The 24,082-nt window shown below is 39.8% G+C and overlaps 1 protein-coding gene and 1 non-coding gene across 3 annotated transcripts in view; both read left to right on the plus strand.

Moving 5' to 3' along the window:
- nmnat2 (nicotinamide nucleotide adenylyltransferase 2) overlaps positions 1-16,946 on the plus strand; it is a 41,887-nt gene extending 24,941 nt beyond the window's left edge. Inside the window, exons 3-11 of one of the 2 annotated variants that reach the window (XM_060922710.1) lie at positions 2,207-2,274; positions 2,417-2,495; positions 2,605-2,728; positions 9,800-9,880; positions 10,031-10,075; positions 11,004-11,080; positions 13,767-13,868; positions 14,050-14,117; positions 16,325-16,946. In XM_060922710.1, coding sequence (XP_060778693.1) covers positions 2,207-2,274; positions 2,417-2,495; positions 2,605-2,728; positions 9,800-9,880; positions 10,031-10,075; positions 11,004-11,080; positions 13,767-13,868; positions 14,050-14,117; positions 16,325-16,427 — 747 coding nt within the window. In that variant the 3' untranslated portion in view covers positions 16,428-16,946. The remainder of the gene's footprint in view (positions 1-2,206; positions 2,275-2,416; positions 2,496-2,604; positions 2,729-9,799; positions 9,881-10,030; positions 10,076-11,003; positions 11,081-13,766; positions 13,869-14,049; positions 14,118-16,324) is intronic. The other variant, XM_060922713.1, reaches the window with a different exon arrangement.
- trnar-ucu (transfer RNA arginine (anticodon UCU)) lies at positions 2,807-2,896 on the plus strand. Its single transcript is given in 2 exon segments — positions 2,807-2,843; positions 2,861-2,896. It is a non-coding gene; the product is annotated as a tRNA-Arg (tRNA).
- Positions 16,947-24,082: the final 7,136 nt, after the last annotated feature.

Raw genomic sequence — 24,082 nt, forward strand, 5'->3', positions numbered from 1 at the left:
GCCGCACTTTTCAGTCGGACTCTCAAACGCAACACTCGGAGATTCACACACACTCTCCTCTCAGCAAGCTCCCCTCCGCTCTCACTCTCCCTCCTTAAATAGGGCGCGGTTTACTGGGGAGAACACACACAAAACACAGGTTAATTACACTCAGGTGAAGCGATTCTGCCACTTACCTTCCCCAACTCCGCCCTCCTGTCACAGACCGGCGCTTGACCACGCCCCCGCTGCCACATCCGTGTATTACTATTTTTAGTCATTCCACGTGTCACCAGAGTAATTCATTACCATACTAATATTCCTGTTAACTTCAAAAGTTAGATCAGTATTTGCATGTAGAAAGTTATTTGTATTCAGTGTTGGGTTATGCATCTGCTTAAATTGATCTGGGCTCCCCTTTCAGATTATGCAAATACCCTGTGCATAGTTCACATCTCTGTGGACCACTGGCTTAAAAAAAAAAATCAGGGGATTAAAAAATGAAGAAAGCAGAAGAATGTCAATTTTATAATAGAGTAACATAACTTTATTTGTTAAAAAGGTGTTTGAGATAAGAAACATCTCTGATTAAGCAATTTAAAACAAACAAAAAGCCCTTTTCGCTGACTTTAAAGGGACAATACTATTAATGAATATTATCATATTAATGTATTTAATATTGGCCTCAAAAATTATTCCATAATTTTTTCCATCAAATTTCAGCATACAGTGTGGTTATACAATGTTAGACAATGGTGCTGGATAGAGCTGGGCGATATGGCCAAAAAAAAAAATCTTCGATTTTTTCACAAAAAATCAGATTTTCGATTTTAATCGATTTTTCTCCCTACTAAAAATCAAACTACAGATGACAAAGAAATTGTTCAAAACAAGTTTTACCTTTATTTTGTTTTCACTTAAATTTCCCCTTTGGGGTTAAAGTGCAACCAGAAACCAAAAAGAAGCCAAAAACAAGCTTGTAGATGAGAACATCGCGATAGCATCTGTGATTGCCTTCCACCGTGCCCCATTCTTATCATAAGGCACACAGTTCTAAAATGTGTCAGGGACGGTTGCTTGCTTTACTTTGGATGGTGTGCTAGTGCTGCAGCTGTTTTCATTCCGCTGGGAGCAGCACTTCTCCCACTCCACTGCAGGCTTCTGTTTAAGGTGTTGGAATAAATTTGTCGTGCTGCTTCCTTTGGAAGCAACCGTTTTCAAACACACCTTACAACAAGGACTTGCTTGGTCTGTGTCCGACGCCGCAAAACTGAACCAATTCCAGATCATAGAGGAAGTTACTCCTTTCTTGGGCACAAGTTGTGGCTTTCCCCCAATCGTTGCTATGTTATTAGTGTATGTCTATGGCAAGCGCGGGAGGAGGGCTATAGTGTCAGTGCCCGATCCGTCCCTCCTGCCCGATCTGTTCTGCACATGTGCAGAGGGGAGTGTTGGTGGTGGAAGTTAAAACTGAGAGAACCCCGATTTTCATAAAAACACATCGTCCTTAACTGTAAATTCGAATTAATCGATAAAATTGATTTATCGCCCAGCTCTAGTGTTGGACTTATTACTCCGAGTGAATATTATAGTCCAAGGTTAGACTTGTAAGTAACTGACACACCCATATTCTCAGCACACTTAAGATAGTGCTTAAGTCTGTAGTTATGCCTGAGGTATGACTATCAGTGTGTGTAATTTCTGTGTTAACTCTTCACGATATGCATTTAACTCAACTCTGAATATGGCCCCGGGATGGCACGGTGGTGTAGTGGTTAGCGCTGTCGCCTCACAGCAAGAAGGTCCGGGTTCGAGCCCCGTGGCCAGTGAGGGCCTTTCTGTGTGGAGTTTGCATGTTCTCCCCATGTCTGCGTGGGTTTCCTCCGGGTGCTCCGGTTTCCCCCACAGTCCAAAGACATGCAGGTTAGGTTAACTGGTGACTCTAAATTGACCGTAGGTGTGAATGGTTGTCTGTGTCTATGTGTCAGCCCTGTGATGACCTGGTGACTTGTCCAGGGTGTACCCCGCCTTTCGCCCGTAGTCAGCTGGGATAGGCTCCAGCTTGCCTGCGACCCTGTAGAACAGGATAAAGCGGCTAGAGATAATGAGATGAGATGAGATGAATATGGCCCAGAGTCTGAGTTTGATGTTTGCTGTTGCCATTCGGTTTGTATAATTCTTGTGGGAATAACATATGATCAACTGTTTCACCCATGTGTTTTCTTAGGGTCTTATTTCTAGCAGACACCGGCTCACCATGTGTCAGTTGGCAGTGCAGTCATCTGACTGGATCAGGTATTTGTTAATGACTCAGGACAACATCTCATTTAATATTAATATTTACTGGTTTGTGTTAAGTGTAGATTATTTATGTGAGTGAAAAACAAACTGCACAATACATGAACAAGATGGTTTCTGATGTCATTTTCCTTTGCAGGGTCGATCCTTGGGAATGTTATCAGGACACCTGGCAGACTACATGCAGTGTACTGGAACACCACCGAGATCTCATGAAGGTCTATGTCACAAACACACAACATTCACCAATTTATTGGAAAAACAAAATTAGCAAAAAAGTATCACGTTCCACTTTAATATTGAAGCATTTAAACTGTCTCCCTGCAGAGAGTAACAGGATGCATTCTCTCTAATGTGAACACACCCTCTACAACTCCTGTGATTGGCCAGCCCCAAAACACCACTTCTCCTATCTATCAGAACCGCAACACAGCGAACAAGTCCACAACTGGTAAGAGTCTTTCTAAATGATTTCATTAAATTCATTTTATTTTTTACAGTAATTATACACTATATTTAAAAAAGGGGGGGCTTTGTGGCGCAATGGATAGCGTGTTGGACTTCTAGGTTCATCAGAGAAGCCATTCAAAGGTTGTGGGTTCAAGTCCCACCAGAGTCATTTGCTTTGTGGGCAGCACGGTGGTGTAGTGGTTAGCACTGTCGCCTCACAGCAAGAAGGTTCTGGGTTCGAGCCCAGTGGCCGGCAGGGGCCTTTCTGTGCAGAGTTTGCATGTTCTCCCTGTGTGTGGGTTTCCTCTGGGTGCTCCGGTTTCCCCCACAGTCCAAAGACATGCAGTTAGGTTAATGTGGGGTGGCCTTGGGCTGAAGTGCCCTTGAGCAAGGACCCCCTGATTGCTCCCTGGGCGCTGTAGTGTGGCTGCCCATTGCTCTGGGTGTGTGTGCACATGTGTTCACTGCTTCAGATGGGTTAAATGCAGAGGATGAATTTCACTATGCTTGAAGTGTGCATGTGACAAAGATTTCTTCTTCTATGGACAAAGGTTTATGGAAGTACTGTGTACCGTATATATACAGCATTACAAGAATAGCATTAAGCAGAGGAGGTTGGTATAAATAGTTCATCTCTGTCTTTCAAGGAAATACACATTACAGTGTCTTGCAAAAGTATTCATCCCCCTTGGTGTTTGTCCTGTTTTGTCGCATTACAAGCTGGAATTAAAATGGATTTTTGGAGGGTTAGCACCATTTGATTTACACAACATGCCTACAACATTAAAGATGCAAATTGTTGTTTTATTGTGACACAAACAATAATTAAGATGAAAAAACTGAAATCTGGAGTGTGCATAGGTATTCACCCCCTCCAAAGTCAATACTTTGTAGAGCCACCTTTTGCTGCAATTACAGCTGCAAGTCTCTTGGGATATGTCTCTATTAGCTTAGCACATCTAGCCACTGGACCTGGCGACTTGTCCAGGGTGTACCCCGCCTTTCGCCCATAGTCAGCTGGGATAGGCTCCAGCTTGCCTGTGACCCTGTAGAAGGATAAAGCGGCTAGAGATAATGAGATGAGATGAGATCTAGCCACTGGGGTTTTTGCCCATTCCTCAAGGTAAAACTGCTCCAACTCTTTCAAATGAGATGGGTTGTGTCTGTGTACAGCATTCTTCAAGTTATGCCACACATTCTCAATTGGATTGAGGTCTGGGCTTTGATTAGGCCATTCCAAGACATTTAAATGTTTCCCTTTAAACCACTCCAGTGTGGCTTTAGCAGTATGTTTAGGGTCATTGTCCTGCTGGAACATGAACCTTCGTCCCAGTGTCAAACCTCTGGCTGACTCAAACAGGTTTTCCTCCAGAACCACCCTGTATTTAGTGCCATCCATCTTTCCTTCAGTCCTGACCAGCTTTCCTGTTCCTGCAGATGAAAAATATCCCCATAGCATGATGATACCCATAGCATGATGCCACCACCGTGCTTCACTGTAGGAATGGTGTTCTCAGGGTGCTGGGTTTGTGCCACACATGGCATTTCCTATGATGGCCAAAAAGATCAATTTTAGTCTCATTTGACCAGAGAATCTTCTTCCATGTGTTTGGGGAGTCTGCCACATGCTGTTGGGCAAACTCCAAATGTTTTTTCTTAAGCAATGACTTTTTTCTGGCCACTCTTCCATAAAGCCCCGTTCTGTGGAGTGTATGGCTTAAAGTGGTCCTATGGACAGATACGCCCATCTCCACTGTGGATCTTTGCAGCTCCTTCAGTGTTATCTTTGGTGTCTTTGTTACATCTCTGATTAATGCCCTCCTTGCCCGGTCTGTGAGTTTTGGTGGGCAGCCTTCTCTTGTCAGGTTTGTAGTGGTGACATATTCTTTCCATTTTGCTATAATGGATTTAATGGTGCTCCCTGGGATATTCACAGTTTGGGATATTTTTTATAACCTGACCCTGATCTATACTTCTCCACAACTTTGTCTCTGACCTGTTTGGAGGCTCCTTGGTTTTCATATTGCTTGCTTAGTAGTGTTGCAGAGTCAGGGTCCTTCCAGAACAGGCTGATTTATACAGACATCATGTGACCAATCATGTGACACTTTTATTGCACACAGGTGGATCTTAATCAAATAATTATGTGACATATGAAATTAATTGGTTGGACCAGCTCTTATTTAGGGGTTTCATAGGAAAGGGAGTAAATACCTATACACACACCAGATTTCTGTTTTTTCATCTTAATTATTGTTTGTGTCACAATAAAACAACAGTGTGCACCTTTAAAGTGGTAGGCATGTTGTGTAACTCAAATGGTGCTAACCCTCCAAAAATGCATTTTAAATCCAGTTTGTGATGCAACAAAACAGGACAAACACCAAGGGGGATGAATACTTTTGCAAGACACTGTATATTTACTGTTAATAAATGCTGATTATTTTGGACTATTTGTGGAGCCAGAAACAATAGCATCACCAATGATTCATATGCAGTAATGAGGCTGGGAGTGATTTCGGTCTAGCCCAGACAAATCTTTGACAGTTGCATCCAGTGACAAAGTGAAATATTCCCTATATTTGGTTTGCATTTTGGCCACTTTGCTGATTTTGCATGTACAAATCCTTAACTTATCTTTGTTTGAGAAGGAAGATATGAAGTGGGAATGACTAAGCAGATGCTTCATTTATAAGAAGTTAAAATAAACAGATTAAGTGCACATTGTCCACTCACTGTACAAATGACACAAAAGAACAAACAACAGAACTGTAACTTTTGTGTTTGTTGATTTGTTTAATTGATATTGGATATTTTTAAAATATCATCATCTATTACTGGTATTAATCACAAGAGATGAGTTTTGCAAGAAAACGTTTGCATGTTATGTACAAGGTTAAATGTGATATTTAAACATACACGTGAAGGGCACCTCTCATACACATTCGTTTGAAGGAGGATTGTGCAAAAAGTGGGACATCAGTGCAAAGAAAGTATTTTTAATCATATTAAAATCAAGCTTTTGAAAAACATAATGAGTAGGAAACAATGAGACGAGAAAGTTTGATCCTTTATACAGTATGGATGGCAATTCCTCATGGACAATTAAGGCCTTCAGGCCCTTCTCCCCTTCTCTGATTACAATCACCCAGGTACTGTTTAGGGCTGTGATTGGACAGTGATTGCATTTTTGCATGGAATGATTGAAACTCAGTGATGAATGTGAAATACATCCAGGTACAACCAGGAATTACATTCACTTCTGATGTTGAGTAAGTGTTTAATTCTTAAAAAAATGGATTTTTTTTTCTGATTGTTCATGAAAGGCAAATGAAGAGCAGTACAAAGGAATTTTAAGCCTTTACTCATCACATGTACATTAAAGCACAGTGAAATTCTTTCTCTGCATTTAACCCATCTGAAGCAGTGAACACACATACAGTGGTGCTTGAAAGTTTGTGAACCCTTTAGAATTTTCTATATTTCTGCATAAATATGACCTAAAACATCAGATTTTCACACAAGTCCTAAAAGTAGATAAAGAGAACCCAGTTAAACAAATGAAACAAAAATATTATACTTGGTCATTTATTTATTGAGGAAAATGATCCAATATTACATATCTGTGAGTGGCAAAAGTATATGAACCTCTAGGATTAGCAGTTAATTTGAAGGTGAAATTAGAGTCAGGTGTTTTCAATCAATGGGATGACAATCAGGTGTGAGTGGGCACCCTGTTTTATTTAAAGAACAGGGATCTATCAAAGTCTGATCTTCACAACACATGTTTGTGGAAGTGTATCATGGCACGAACAAAGGAGATTTCTGAGGACCTCAGAAAAAGCATTGTTGATGCTCATCAGGCTGGAAAAGGTTACAAAACCATCTCTAAAGAGTTTGGACTCCATCAATCCACAGTCAGACAGAGTGTGTACAAATGGAGGAAATTCAAGACCATTGTTACCCTCCACAGGAGTGGTTGACCAACAAAGATCACTCCAAGAGCAAGGCGTGTAATAGTCGGCGAGGTCACAAAGGACCCCAGGGTAACTTCTAAGCAACCGAAGGCCTCTCTCACATTGGCTAATGTTAATGTTCATGAGTCCACCATCAGGAGAACACTAAGCAACAATGGTGTGCATGCCAGGGTTGCAAGGAGAAAGCCACTGCTCTCCAAAAAGAACATTGCTGCTCATCTGCAGTCTTCTAAAGATCACATGGACAAGCCAGAAAGCTATTGAAAAAATGTTTTGTGATGGATGAAACCAAAATAGAACTTTTTGGTTGAAATGAGAAGCATTATATTTGGAGAAAGGAAAACACTGCATTCCAGCATAAGAACCTTATCCCATCTGTGAAACATGGTGGTGGTAGTATTATGGTTTGGGCCTGTTTTGCTGCATCTGGGCCAGGATGGCTTGCCATCATTGATGGAACAATGAATTCTGAATTATACCAGTGAATTATAAAGGAAAATGTCAGGACATCTGTCCATGAACTGAATCTCAAAAGAAGGTGGGTCATGCAGCAAGACCCTAAGCACACAAGTTGTTCTACCAAAGAATGGTTAAAGAAGAATAAAGTTAATGTTTTGGAATGGCCAAGTCAAGGTCCTGACCTTAATCCAATTGCAATGTTGTGGAAGGACCTGAAGCGAGCAGTTCATGTGAGGAAACCCACCAACATCCCAGAGTTGAAGCTGTTCTGTACAGAGGAATGGGCTAAATTCCTCCAAGCTGGTGTGCAGGACTAATCAACAGTTACTGGAAATGTTTAGTTGCAGTTATTGCTGCACAAGGGGGTCACACCAGATACTGAAAGCAAAGGTTCACATACTTTTGCCACTCACAGATATGTAATATTGGATCATTTTTCTGAATAAATAAATGACCAAGTATAATATTTTTGTCTCATTTGTTTAACTGGGTTCTCTTTATCTACTTTTAGGACTTGTGTGAAAATCTGATGATGTTTTAGGTCATATTTATGCAGAAATATAGAAAATTATAAAGGGTTCACAAACTTTCAAGCACCACTGTATACCCAGAGCAGTGTGGGGGTTAGGGATTTACAGTTATTTAGCACAAAAGTCTTTCAGCACAAGTCTTTTAGCACAAATCTAAAGTCTTTTAGCACAAATCCAAACTCTTTTAGCACAAGTTCTAAAGTCTCTTAGCACAACTCTAAGTTATTTAGCACAAGATCCAAGAACACTTAATCTTTATTATGAATACTTACCGATCATGTTTAAAGATGTTTGATGGATTTTTTTTTATCAAAGTTGCCGAGATTCCGATCGAAAACAAGCAATTGTATTTCCCCACTCCACCATCCTGAAACTGCCATGTTTGATGTAGCCCGTATGTTAGTCACCAATCCGCCCTCCAAATTATTTAACACAGCACGTACCCTGACACAGTACACTGCTACAGCCAACTGCCAGGTTTGTTTTGTCTTTATTAAAGTGCTGAGTTTAAATTATCTCATTCATCTCATCTCATTATCTCTAGCCGCTTTATCCTGTTCTACAGGGTCGCAGGCAAGCTGGAGCCTATCCCAGCTGACTATGGGCGAAAGGCGGGGTACACCCTGGACAAGTCGCCAGGTCTTCACAGGGCTGACACATAGACACAGACAACCATTCACACTCACATTCACACCTACGGTCAATTTAGAGTCACCAGTTAACCTAACCTGCATGTTTTTGGACTGTGGGGGAAACCGGAGCACCCAGAGGAAACCCACGCGGACACGGGGAGAACATGCAAACTCTGCACAGAAAGGCCCTCGCTGGCCACGGGGCTCGAACCCAGACCTTCTTGTCATGAGGCGACAGCGCTAACCACTACACCACCGTGCTGCCCTAGCTTAAATTATATCATATTTATTATTTACAATTACCCTCAGTTGAATTTGTGATATGATCAGAAGTGACTGTAGTTATCTGTGAAGGTGCCCACAATTCAAGGTTTGTTATGGCTTAACTACAAATATCCAAAGACACCAAAGAATCGGATTTTCAGTCCATGTTTCAGGGATCAACAACTGATCCTTAACATGGACAGCAGCAGAAATTCTGGCTTCCAGTCCCTAAGCAATCATAATAAACCCCTTCCTATATCAAGATGAGTATTTTTTTTCGATTATTGTGACCATAATCCAGAGTTGTGCTAAAGAACATATAGTTGTGCTAAGAGACTTTACAACTTGTGCTAAAAGACTTTGGATTTGTGCTAAAAGACGCTAGATTTGTGCTAAAAGACTTGGAGAGGGCAGCACAGTGGTGTAATGGTTAGCACTGTCGCCTCACAGCAAGAAGGTCCTAGGTTCAAGCCCAGCAGCCAGCGAGGGCCTTTCTGTGTGGAGTTTGCATGTTCTCCCCGTGTGGGTTTGCTCCGGTTTCCCCCACAGTCCAAAGACATGCAGGTTAAGCTAATTGATGGCTCTAAATTGACCGTAGGTGTGAATGGTTGTCTATGTCTATGTGTCAACCCTGTGATAACCTGGCGACTTGTCCAGGGTGTACCCCACCTCTCGCCCAAAGTCAGCTGGGATAGGCTCCAGCTTGCCTGCGACCCTGTAGAACAGGATAAGTGGCTACAGATAATGGATGGATAGACTTTAGGATAGCAGGGTTAGGTGCCTTGCTCAAGGGCATTTCAGACATGGATGTAGAGGGAGGGGGAAGTACTGTTTATTCACTCCCCTGACCCACATATATTTCCTCATGGTCCAAGGAATAGAACCAGCAACTGTTTGGTCCCAAAGCTGCTTCTCTAATGTTTAGTTCATGGCTTTTCCATAATCAGGTCTTGATTATTGATGTGGCACATTTCCCCCATTTCACAAATGAAAATTAATTCTGTCTGTGTATTGCATTCCACATATTCTCCCAGTGGAGTTGCTTTTCTATTTGGCATGGAACTGACATGCCAATTGACACTGGCCAGTTTTGTGAGTTGTTTGGTTTCTGATCTATCTATCTATCTATCTATCTATCTATCTATCTATCTATCTATCTATCTATCTATCTATCTATCTATCTGTCTGTCTGTCTCTTTTTCTCATCCAGTTAAGCTGTGGGGAAAGATGAGTGAGAGTCTAGGAAAAATCTGCTGTGTTCGCCCACAAGTGGAGCGCTTCACTTTTGTTGGTGTGTACTACAAGATTAAGAAGTAATATTAAGATATGATAAACATTTTTTCCTTTCCTAATTGATATGACAATTAATACATTATTTGCAAGAAAATTGGAAAAACTGCATACATATAGCGTGAGCAAACTTTCTGTTTCATTTGAACAGATGAAAACGCAAACCTCGGTACTGCAATGCGCTATGAAGAAATTGGTGAGTGGATTTGATTTGTTGTGTCTTATCTTGCGTTTTCGTTTCTAGTTCAGCACACGGCACCATAGTGAGACACTGACAGACACAGTAATTATGAACAGACACACATTCATTTTGCCTCCTTGTGTTTTCACAAAACAACAGATTTAATCATCCTTAGTCTTAGTGTTTGGCCTTAATGTGTATTTCCACTACCTTCATTTGGTTCAGTGCATTTTGAATTATGACTTACTTCACATCATGACAGTTACTGGTTTTGTTCTCATATCCTTGTATCATATCTTAAGAATGTACTATGTTTATATGTGTGTAGCTCCCCCCCACCCCATCACCCGCCTCAAATACGGGCACGCTACAAAATTGGGCTTTATGGATGAATGGTGCATTGATATGAAATTCCATTTGCAGTTTGCCAAAAAGGCATGTTGGAGACTCAATGGAAAAAGTTTCTCTGGTGTGATCACACCAAAATGTAACTTTTTGGCACTGGCACAAAGCATTGTTTTGTGGAAAACCACCACTGCTCGTCACCCTAAAAACACCATCCCCTCAGAGAAGCATGGTGATGGTAGTATCATGTTAAGCACTACCCTTGGTTGTGTCATATACTGTATTTTACATTTTACTTGATATATAGACCATTCCTCATTATTTGCGGGATATTTTGCTGTCAGAAAGTTTGAGAATCTGACTAACATTTTCAGATGAAAACAAATACTTGTCAACACAACTGTGTTGTATATAAGCACTTTTGATAAATCTGTTAAATATGTCATGTAGGTGTACAAGACCAAAACCACAGCTTTAGGACAGCATGTTCATGCAGCTGCCTGAACAGCTAGATCTTTGAAATTTACAGTATACTGCACAATGAGAAAACAAATGTATTGTGTTACACTATGTGACTTTATTTTACTGTGTTGTATAGAGTTGCGTATCCTGCTTCTGTGTGGTAGTGATCTATTGGAGTCCTTCTGCATTCCTGGGCTGTGGAATGAGAGTGATGTGAGTATCATTAATATACATATGCATTATACATAAACAAAAGTTGCAAGCATACAACACAAACAGATATGAAAATTTCAAGTGATCCACAGAGTGATGTTTATGGGACTTTTTCCATTTATGAGCCATTCCACCGAATCGGTGCCATTTCCGTCCCTAGAAAATTATATGTATAAATGCACATAAAAATGTACTTTAAAATACATTTGCTTATTACACAGAATGTCCTGCACATTGATCTGATTTCAAATTTAAGCTATATAATTGTAAGGATTAATAAAAACTACCTAAAACACTGAAAAATAGCATGTGTTACCTGTCCCTGCACTCTAACTTTATACTTAACTATGAAATATTATGATTAAAATCCTTCAGAAACAGTATTTCTGTTACACTGTTGTGTGACTCCATATCCTATCCATGGTTTAAATATATTTTTTCATAAGAAATCCACAATATCTTAGTTAAAATACACATTTTAGTCATGTCCCTGGGTTTTCACTCAGTCCTGTTACCCAAGCATAATACCCCATCTGACAAATTTGGAACATTCTATAAATCACATGCTCAACAGGAAGTTACATCAGCTGTGTCTTCTGAAGGCCATGGGAAGACCAAAAGTTAGTTCTCTCATTTACTTTTCTGTATATTTGATTATTTTTTAACTTTGATAAGGTCAATGTCAACATTACTGTCCTGTTACTTAAATTATTTCTTAGATGATATTTGTTTATTTTAAAAATACAGATTTTTGGTAAATCACTAGAATGTGCTAAGTGTGGTCATGCTACCGTATTAGTAATGACGCCATGTGGCTTAATTCCATGTATTAGCTAATCCTAGGCTAAAAACTCAGTCCTGTTACTTTCAGAGTTTTGGTAACAGGACTGAAAAAAATGCAGCCATCTTTGACTTCCAAACCTTGTAACGTAGCCTGAGGTTTACCAATACACATTTTGAATAGTTAAATATGTGTGTTATTATAATCAGTGTTGAAAAGATATAACAAATTAAGTTTAATTTGGGAGTGATACAACAAGCAAATGGCACCCATTCGGTGGAATGTCCCTTATAGCTATAGCTATACAAAGCTTAATGGTTTAGTTTTAGCATTTTTAAAATCATACTTAAAAGTTGCACTGAGCTACATTGTTCCTTTCAGGAGTGAAATACTGTATCTTGCACATAACTATTCACCCTCTTGAGTGTTTCCTCATTTTATAATATTACAACCCAGAATTTAAATGGACTTAATATGGGTTAATACTTGGTTAAAAAGCATTGTTAGGTAAAATTAGAGCTGTAAGTATTCTGGAATATATCTCTATCACCTTTACACATCTCGATCCTGACATTGCTTGCCCATTGTTCTTGACAAAATTGGTCAGCCTCTGCCAGACAGTAGATGAACAGCAATCAAGCCTTGCCATTGATTCTCATTTAGACTGAGGTACACTATGTGCTTTGACTGGGCTGTTCTAACATATTCACGTTCTTGGTTTTGAACTAGTGTTGTAGTCAAGACTACCTAAACCGAGACCAAGTCATGACTAAGACCAAAGTGTATCGAGACCAAGACAAGACCAAGACTTTGAGGGGTTGAGACCAAGACAAAGGCAGGGCGAGACTGAGTCAAGACCAGGACCAGACCAGGGTGTGTGAAGGGGGGCGGGAGGTGACAGCCCTTAACAGGAAGAAAAATTTCAAATTAGCAATGAGTCATGTTATTGGTTGTATTTGAAGCAGGAAATTTTGCATCCAATCACAGTAATAATGTTAACAAATAAATCAGACAATACACAGGCAGTTTAGTGAAATCCCCACAGTTGTGGTCTTGACAGGTCTTGAAATACAGTCCTGGGTTTTCTATGTCTGAGACCAAGACAAGAACAAGTAAAAATTCAGCCGAATCTGAGATGAGGCCGAGACCTTCAAAAAGTAGCCAAGACCAATCTCAAGTACTACAACACTATTTTGAACCACTTCAGTGTAGCTTTGGCAGTCTCTTGCATATTGAAGCATGACTCCCTCCATCTTGTTCTCAACCTTGACCAGTTTTCCAATTCATGCTGATGATGTGAACACAATGCTTCACTGTGCGGATGGGCAGTAATAGAGGTCTGCCAAACGTAGCACTGTGTGCCAAGGGCAGAAAGTTTTGGTCTCATCAGACCACAGAACCTCTCCAGCATGTCTTTTGGCAAACTCAAAATGGGATTTCCTTTATGGCTTTCTTCTTGCCACTCTTCCAAAAAAGGCAAGCATTATGATACACAGCTCACATGGGAGAATGTATCTCTCCAGCCTCTTTAGAATTACCCTTAGCCCCTTGGTTGCTTCTCTGACTAATGCTTCTATGACTAACTTTTCCTTACCTGGTCACTGACTTTAGGTGGATAGTTTCCTGGATTTAGATATGCTTGGAATATTTTAATAACCAAACCCTGAATGATAATTTCCATAATTTTGTCCTGTACTCATTTCAATGGCTCCTTCTTGAGGAGCATCTGCATGAGGGTCTTGTGTAATTTTATAAATGCTGTTGACTGAATTCCAACTCTATTCTATTTCCAAGTTGTAAGGAGGGTGACCACTTATGCAAAACACTGTATTACCAGCTACATGTATTATCTGAAGTTGATGAATTTCTAGATTGTAAAACATTCTGTACTGGGTGATTTTGCAGATGGAGGTGATTGTAGGTGACTTTGGGATAGTGGTGGTGCCTCGGGACGGAACTGACACAGAAAGGATAATGAATCATTCCTCTGTGCTTCGTAAGCACAAGGTAATGTGCTACAAAAGCTACCTGAACCATCGTCACTCTAACCCTAGATCTCCAAACATTTGGATTTGTTCAAATGTTGTTTTAGTATTATTCTCCTAAAACTATATACTGTCACTGACTGCCCTAAACATGGCACTGGAACAAACTGATGGAAAATTTTACTGCTTGTTTCCTATGACAGGGCAACATCATTGTGGTGAAGGACGATATGAACCATCCGATGTCAGTTGTCAGTTCAACTAAGAGCAGGTGAGGAATATTACACATGTTCCTCATCTGGCTTTGCATCAGGCCACACCACACCATCATTGAGTATTGTACTATAACAGCATGCCCACAAGTGTGTACTCTTCATATATCACAGACCTTTGCCAATGATTACAAGTTAATGCTGCTGATCATAACTACAGTATGTGGTGGCTGATTTGATATAAGAATTTAATCAGGAGATCAATTCAATAAACTTCAGAATTATTGCCACCCTTGAAAAACACTGGTTGGAAACTACAATTAGTGAAAGCCTCCTTTGGAGAGAGTAACAGCACTGAACTTTTCCTGCACTTGGAGAATGATCTTAGTCTCCTTTATTTAAAAAATAAAAACAAAAACCTTTATATTCTTCAACTTTCCTCTTCAATTCAGTCCACAGGTTTTCAGACTAAAATGACCATTAGAAAACTTTGAATTTTTTTTGCCTTTAAAAATCTGTCTTTCAAAGATTTAAAAAAAAAACCCAATAGACACTATATGGCTAAAACTTTGTGGACATCTGTTCATCACACCCGTCATTGTCATCGGCTGTCCATCACTAGCAATGATGACTGCTTAATTAGGATGCGTAGAAATGCAGATGGGCCGCAAGGCCCACACCAGAGTGGCCTAGCCATCTGCAGCAGCGGCATGAATGGCCCAGCCAAGCTGCCATGGAATGCCTGGCCTCATGAGGTCTCATATACTATTCTCCTCTCCTAGTGAACCGCCTTGCACAGTAAGGTAAGACAAACTATGTCATGCCCCCATCGTGTTGTCTCTCTGGACCTCCAGACCTGATGCCAAGTGGTGCACAAAAGCGCCACAAACCTGACAGGTATGGAAGTTACCCCGCAGTGATAACTGATTTGCTGAGTGATGCCATGCGTTGACCATTTGAGTGGCTCTTTCGCATGCCATCTGGTGGTGTGCCATTGACCCATCTGTCACAATGCACCCAAAAGCGCCCTGCTGCCAGCGCCTTAATGGTGATGTACTATTTAACCCATAGCTGGAACCCAGTCAGGTGCTACCACTCCGGGTCAGAGCAGACCTGGGAGCAATGGTGATTAAGAGGTAACTCCACTTTCTCCAATACTCAAGTCCTCCCAGACCTGAGACTCACCACAGTTTGCAGTTTAAAGTCATACCCAGAACTACGGTATATCATCACACCCTATGTGTTTGTTGAACATCCCATTCCATGTAGTCCCCCTTTGCTATTGTAATAACCTCCACTCTTCTAAGAATGCTTTCGACTAGATAATTTTGAATGTGGTTGTGGGGATTTGCCCATTCACCCACAAGCGCATTAGTGAAGTCAGGCACTTATGCTGGGCAAAGAAACCTGGCACATAATCACCGTTCCTGTTCATCCCTAAGTTGTCCCATGGGGTTGAGGTCAGGGCTCTGCACAGGTCACTCATGTTCTTCCACTTCAACCTCAGCCACCATGGGGCAGCATGGTGGTGTAGTGGTTAGCACTGTTGCCTTACAGCAAGAAGGTTCTGGGTTCGAGCCCAGTGGCTAACAGGGGCCTTTCTGTGTGGAGTTTGCATGTTCTCTGCATGGGTTTCCTCCGGGTGCTCTGGTTTCCCCCACAGTCTAAAGACATGCAGTTAGGTTGGCATGGGACGGCCTTGGGCTGAAATGCCCAAGAGTGGTGGCATGCATGTATGCAGCACCTTTGCTATCCTATGATGATGAAATAAATTTCATTGTACATTCATGCAGTGACAATAAAGGCATTCTATTCTATGTCTTTATGGACCTCATTTTGTGTACAGGGATAATGTCATGCTGGAATATGTTTGGACCTCTTAGTTCCAGTGAAGGAAAATCTTAATGCTATGAAGACAAAGGTAATTCTAGACAATTCTGTGCTTCTAAGCTTGTGGCAACAGTTTAGGGAAGAACCACACATGGCTGTGATGGTCAGGTGTCCACAAATTTTTGGCCATATCATGTAAGGTGTTGAATATTTTGGATTTCTTGGAACCAAGCACAACATGACCACATTTCTTTCTTTCCCTGATTGTTAATCTCCCCCCACAGATTTCACAAATCACAAATGTAGCTGTCTGCCTTTGTATCAGTAATAGCATCATATTTATGATGACTCTGCAAATGAAATCATCTGATTTCATTTGCAGAGTCTGTGTAACTGTATTCATGTCCACTGTGTAATGTTAACATTTGTTCTGTAGACTGGCTCTCCAGCATGGAGACGGCCACGTGGTGGACTACCTGACTCAGCCAGTGATTGACTACATCCTGCAGAACCAGCTCTACATCACCGCCTCTGGATAGAAGAGAGAACACAAGCAGAGGCCTCTTTAATCTGCCCAAGTCTGTCTCCCTGTGTGTGATTAACAGTGTAGTCCTGCCGCACTCTACCACTGCTTTTTCCATATAGAGGAGCGTAACCTATCTGTCATCCTTTCTAACTGTATCATAGTGACTTGTCAGGAGTAAGGGCACACTGCCTTGTGCCAAACAGAGCTACCCTGTACCAATGCGATGCGAGGAGATGGAGCAGGTGGACATAGTGGTCTAATGTGATGAGGGAAAGGAATGTTTAAAGAACAGAAATTGGAAGAAACTGAATAATACAGGAAATGTTACCGGCTTGAATGTTGGCCTTGCTGTCAGTTTGATACTGTCTTTTCCTCTAATTGCATGTCTAGAGGTTTTCTTTTACCGCACGAGTGCTCGAATAGCTTTGTAGACTGTAGTCTGCTGTGACAGTGTTTGCAAAAGTGCTTAGGCGCATCTCATCTCTAATTTCATTTTATATTTAATATGACTCTGTGTACAAAGGAATTTGGATTGCTGTCATTTTTGCAGCTGCAAATATTATGCTGCACTGTTCTTGTCTTCAATGTGCATTCATGCATATATCATTTGTATTTGGTTGCACATTAAAGAATGACCTTTCCTTTTGCGCAGTAATTCTAATAAGGATGTCTTTGCTTGCCAAAAAGCTTAAAAAGTTATTAATAGGTTTTCAGTAAAAACAATTCACTGCCGTTATTTTATATACTTTGTTGCTGCCATTTTCAGCTTACATTGACTCTGTAAAAGTACACACACCTGCAGGCTCTCTTTTTACTTCCAAACTCTTCAATTGGGTTTGTTTTAAGAAGGAAGTCAAAGAAGGGCCCTGTGTTCATCACTTTGCCAAAAGTGCACATAGTACCTGATGCCAACTTGATTTCTGAAATCTGAAGGCCTGTTTAGTAGCTTGAAAATAAGTGATGCAGTAAATAGAACAATTAAACATTAGCGTAGTGCAGTGAGTTTAAACAGGGCATATAAAAGTAGGGGAGAGCAGGAAGACTTGGGACAAGTTTTCAGCTTTTGTAGATTGTGTGACATTCTTGGCAGGTAGCATCACATTCACATTGTATTAGAGAGTATTTACTATACCCTCTTAACACAACATTAGTTTCTCATCTTGTCACATACCGTATACTGGCCTTCAGGTTTAATTTTTCTGTCTTTTTTTTCCAGGGAGACATGGGACATTATGTTGGTAGACTTGGGACATAGTGGGGAGAAATGGAACAAAAATACAATACCTAGGCCTACATGTTTAATTTTTATTTATTATCAAAACTCGTAACATATGATGAACTATATGAACACACAATGCTGGCATAGTGATAGAAAAATGCCAGTTTACCCAAAACCTGACTAGACAAAACAGTTCCATTCTCAAGAAGGAATGAAATAAGCTTAATCCTCATGTAGGTACACACAAAAAATTTTTTAAACAATTTTATATTTGCAAACCACAAGAAATAACCTGTAACATGCACTGCCCCAACTCTCTCCATCTGGCCTATTTAAAAAATCCTTAATTTTTTTCCTCCAAAATTTAAGTTGAATAAATAATACTATATATGGTAACTCTAGGCTGCAAACTTTAATTCCTAACAAATCCCCAATTCTCCAGCATACATTACACCATAGAATGGAGGTGGAGGCAAAGTAGAAAATACAAGTTTTGGTTGACAAAAATATTTTATTTCACAAACCTTACTGTAGTGTCCAGCTTTGTGACTCCAAAGGAAGTAGATTACTCTAAGAGGTTACATCATCAGAAGTTACATAATCTAACTTCTGATGTAATTTAAAACCTGACTGGTTCAAATTAATTTATGGGATTACAAACTGGTCCAAGTCCCTCCTCTCTCCCCAAATATACACTGACCAGCCACTTTATTAGGAGCACATGTACAGTACACATTCACATTCACGCAATTATCCAATCAGCCAGTCATGTGACAGCAGCTCAATGCATAAACTCAAGCATGTCAAGAGGTCTGACGCTATAGTGGACTGGAAAAGACAAGCCAACGTTTTTCCAATCTTCACCTGTCCATTTTGAGCTTGTGCCCACTGTAGCCTCAGATCCTGGCTCTTGGCGAACAGAAGTGGAACCCAATATGGTCTTCTGCTCTTATTGTTCATTCTCCTCAATATTTGATGTGTTGTGCATTCTGAGATACTTTCCTGCTCACCACAGTTATAAAGAGTGCTTGTTTGAGTTATTATAGACTTCCTGTCAGCTCAAAGAGCAACACCGCAAGCCATAGAAGTTTTTTTTTTCTCTTACTGGCAATCAGATTATACAGCCCCAACTTTCTGCCAGGAGGGGTTCACTAAAACCTAAATACTGTTCTCTAAAACTGAATGTTGTTTAAATCAGTTATTTTTTGCATATGTATAGTTTTGTTTAAAGAATAATTCCATCTCATTTTTATTTACATTATATTTTTTCACTTACAGCTCAACTTTATTTACAATAAGTTTTTTTTGCACATGTACAGTTTTAAAGAATATTTTATTTAATGACTAGTATATGTTTATATCTATCGTTATATAATTTTTTAAACCAAATATATTCTTGGTTATCTTTATTTATTTATTTTTTTAGCAAGCTGGCACAATACCTTCTATCAGGATCAAGAATGTTTGCTTTATCCTGTCAATCCTATCTTATCTTAGAACCGTTCTCTGATTAATCTCTGTTGATAACTGATGTTTGATGTGATCATTAACTGAAGCTCTTGACCTGTATTTGTATGATTTTATGCCTTGCCCTACTGCCACATGATACAGTATACTGATTGGATAATTTGATTAATTTGTAGCAGCACAGATAGCCAGTGATTGTTTTGTGTAAAAGTAATTTTATTAATATAAAAGTAGCAATTAATATTACAGTTCGAGAATTAAAGGATACTAATTAGGAGTCTGAAATATACTATGACAGGTCAAAAATGTATTCATAGGTGTTTAATATAAAGCACATGTGCATGTCAAGTAACATTTGTTTTTCTCCATAAGTGCACTATAATGATGTTTACAAAAGATCAACGAAGTCATCATTATGATTCCATATACATATATCCACTTCAAATGTCAACTGAACATGTCCCTTAGTTTCTTTTCATCACATTTTATTGGCTATGAGCTTTTATGGTGAGAAACAAACAGGATTAAACTGTTAGTCATGCTTTTTCCCCAGAATGCCAAATAGCTACCCTCTGAGAATAGAAATACTGAGGTGACAGCCAATGAAGTATGAGAAGTTTACAGTAGGAGGTGATAAAGACAGGGAAGATGTGGTGTTATATCATTCCCACTCCTCTTACTAGCATGGTATTTAAATCATCATTAGCTCTGAAAGGTTTATGGCAATGTTATTAATATGGCAAGATTGGGTAATGGTAGATTGTGCCTTAAATGGCTTGCATGAGTGTGTCAAACTTCTCAGTTGTACAACTGTACATGTTATGACAACACTGGTTGTAAAACATGAACTCACTCATTTTCAGTAATTCTTACAATAAGTAAGTAAGGATAATGATTTTAACTACTGGAGGGCTGATAGAATGGAGCACTGAGTTAGGTTGTATTGGCAAGTCTTTTGTAGAAGGTATATTTTTTCACTATTTCGTGACGTACTTAAACTGAATGAAACTAAAATATGTATTGCATACTTGCTACTACTTAAACTTCACCAAGAGTGTGACCAGTAACTGTACTTCATCCAAGTAGATGAATTAGGTTAGGTCATTAGTGTTCAGTTACTTTAGCTATCTCTGTCATCAAATCATTGTGCATGATGCAATAATATGGTTTAATACAGAGTTAAAACAGATATATGCCAAACACCTCATTCTGCATGGCTTACACATACTCAAATTTTGCTGTAATATACCTCTATAATCCACTCAGCTTCCTACACATAATTATGATATTAGTGCAAATTATAGTTTACAATCTAGACTTCCTTTCAGTTTCAATTCAGATTATTTAGATTATTTTATTTCTGCTTTTTACCTTTATTATTAATGCTTGATTATAAATGTATGTGTCTACTGATGTGCACATAATGGAACAGACATAAAAAAAAATAATAATAACATTGTGGTGCCAGTGTTTTATTCATGCCAAGTGAATCTTTATAGTGACATGTAAGAGGAAACTTTAAGAGACTCTTAGAACTTTTATTTACAGTTTATTGATATTACAGACACACATTATGGATAAAAATAGCATATTCATAATTACAGTGTATTAAAACTGATGGGTGAAGTTTGACCTTCAGTTAATTAACCATAAATTATTGGAACCAAGCACTGAAGATACTGTATGTAGGCCCTCTATTGTTATTTTATGTTGTTACTTCTAATTATGATTATACTGTACTTCATATGAAAGTCTATGGCAGCCCACAGAATGCTTCATGCACTTTTTATGAAATTTGGCATAATGACAGAAGATAGTCTCAGTTACCTACACAGCAATTAATGTGCTCTAGCCTCCAGTAGGGCAAATCTGGACATACATTTCCAATAATAACTTTCTGTGAAACCCGATTCCACTTTCCTCTGACTCTTTGGGTCATGTCAAGTTCAGTGATGCCAGAGTACCATGATACAGTATTAATTTCCACCATACTGGGTTTTCTGCTATTTAGAATTTTTTCCAAATACAGTTTTCCCCTATTTCTTTTCCTATTCAGACCAAGACTAGTTCAGCATTGACAGTGGTCACCAAACAGAAAGTGAGAGCATCTCTCAGCAAATGTGTGAGCCTTTCAAACCAAACGTTATACATGAGTAAAGGACCATGTCCTAAAGGGCTCCAAGTAGTTTTTGTTTAAATTTTACCTCTAGGGGTGCTATTTTTCACAAATTAGATAAATTGCTTCTAAGTTTTAAGCTGCTTTATTCATGGGTCTTTTTTCTGATGATTTGCAAAACAGGAAGTTGGCCAAAAATATCTTTGTAACGTTTGAACAAATTGTCAGACCATGCTGAAAAAAGAAAGCAGAGTTCTCAGATTTGATATTCAACATGGTTCATCCATAATATGTGAACAATTCAATTGTGAAATAATCAAACAAGAACTGAGGCCATATACCAGAAACAGATTGGTAAATTGGCATTGAATTTAGTGCATCTTCTTGGAAAAAAGTCTTTCTCTATCACTAAGGCCATAAATTACTTGGTCCCTTAATTGCTGTAAAATATTCTACATTTTACAAACACTTTGCAAACAATCCACGAGCCATCTAGTCAAGTCAAGTCAAGTTTATTTGTATAGTGCTTTTAACAATAAACATTGTTGCAAAGCAGCTTTACAGAATTTGAATGACTTAAAACATGAGCTAATTTTATCCCTAATCTATCCCCAATGAGCAAGCCTGTGGCAACAGTGGCAAGGAAAAACTCCCTCAGACGACATGAGGAAGAAACCTCGAGAGGAACCAGACTCAAAAGGGAACCCATCCTCATCTGGACAACAACAGACAACATGACTATAACGTTAACAGTTTTAACATGAAGTCAGTTTCGTTGATGTTATAACTCTTCATTGATGGAAACTTGAGTGCAAAATTGTTCATGACAACTGCAGTCCTAAAGTTAGCAAGTCAACTGTAGTCCTCAGCCATAAAAGCATTACTGTAAGTGTCCAGAGTGTCCTACAGGTGTGACTTTCAACTGTCCACATGGGGCCGTCCTCCACAGGAGCGATGCGATGAGACTCCAACCAGACACAGGGCACCAGGATGGATCAGGCAGGTCCAAGGAGCAGAAGAGGTCAGCATCTCGATCTCAGGATTGACATGTAACTCAGATGGACTCAGATTTTTTTTTTTTGGGGGGGGAGAGAAAACAGGTTGTTAGGTATGCCCAATGTCACCTGAATAAGTAGGAACAATCTACATATTGCACTGAGTACAAGCAGGGACTCCGGCAACTAACTATGACAGCATAACTAAAAGGGGAGAGCCAGAAGGTAACACAGGCATGAGGGAGCCCCGGGACATAAAGCAGCCAGCCACTATACCGTCAACAAACTCAAGTGAGCAAGCGAGTGGGATAATGACAGCATCCATACATCCCAGTTTACCAAAACACTCTATGTCTGAGGACCCTCCAGATCTACATCTTTACCTCATAAACACCATTAACACAAGGCTTGACTAAACAGATATGTTTTCAGCCTAGACTTAAATGCTGAGACTGTGTCTGATTCCTGAACATTACTTGGAAGGCTGTTTCATAACTGTGGGGCTTTGTAAGAAAAGGCTCTGCCCCCTGATGTAGCCTTCACTTTCCAAAGTACCGTACCAGCAGATAGCCTGCACATTTTGATCTAAGTAGGCGTGGTAGGTCATAGAGGACCAGAAGTTCACTCAGGTACTGTGGTGCGAGACCATTCAGTGCTTTAAAGGTCAATAGTCGTATTTTATAATCAATACAAAATTTGATTGGGAGCAAATGCAATGTGGATAAGGCAGGGGTGATGTGGTCATATTTTCTAGTTCTAGTAAGGACTCTTGCTGCTGCATTTTGAACTAACTGGAGCTTGTTTATGCACTTATTGGAACATCCAGACAGTAAGGCATTACAATAATCCAACCTGGAGGTAACAAAAGCATTAACTAGTTTTTCCATGTCATGTAGTGACATTAAATTTCTTATCTTAGCAATAATTCTGAGATGAAAGAAAGCTATCCAGGTAATGTTATCAATGTGAGTTTCAAATGAAAGACTGGGGTCAATAATCACTCCGAGGTCTTTTACTGCTGCAAGTGAAGAAACAGAAAGGCCATCCAGAGTCACTGTGTAATCAGAAAACTTACTTGTAGCTGTATGTGGTCCTAGTACAAGTACTTCAGTTTTGTCAGAGTTAAGCAGAAGGAAGTTAATAAGCATCCAGTGTCTAATGTCCTTCACACATTCCTCAATTCTATTAAGCTGGTGTCTCTCATCAGGTTTTGCAGAAATTTACAACTGTGTGTCATCAGCATAACAGTGGAAACTAATACAATGTTTACGAATAATATCACCCAGAGGTAACATATATAAAGAAAAAAGCAGTGGACCCAAGACAGAACCTTGTGGAACACCAAACTTTACTTCAGTATGTCTAGAAAAATCACCATTTACATCAATATACTGATAGCGATCAGTTACATAAGACCTGAGCCAGGAGAGGGCCATTCCCTTAACTCCCACAACATTTTCTAGTCTATCCAGAAGAATGGAATGATCAGTGGTATCAAATGCTGCACTAAAGTCAAGCACCACAAGCAGCGATACAGCCCTGATCAGACACCAACAGTCATAGGCGGTTTTAAACAGGGGCCAGGGGGGGCCAGTGCCCCTGTAAAATTGCTCCTGGCCCCTGTTGTGGCCCCTGTGCTGAACAGATAATAAGCTTTATTAATTTCGACGTGTGCTGGCTTGAAGATCGGAACTGACATGACGGAGTGTTCTACACAGACTCCTTAAAGCGCTACACGCACACTGTTACCTGCAGCAGAAAGATCAGCAGCAGCGCAAATTGTAAACTTCGGACGTGAGAGATAACAGCTGCAGCCCTGCAAGAACTAGGCTACTGCAAAGAAGCGAAGGTAAGGAAAGTTATTCAATTTT

This window comes from Neoarius graeffei, chromosome 1 (assembly GCF_027579695.1).
Source record: "Neoarius graeffei isolate fNeoGra1 chromosome 1, fNeoGra1.pri, whole genome shotgun sequence".
Taxonomy (NCBI): domain Eukaryota; kingdom Metazoa; phylum Chordata; class Actinopteri; order Siluriformes; family Ariidae; genus Neoarius; species Neoarius graeffei.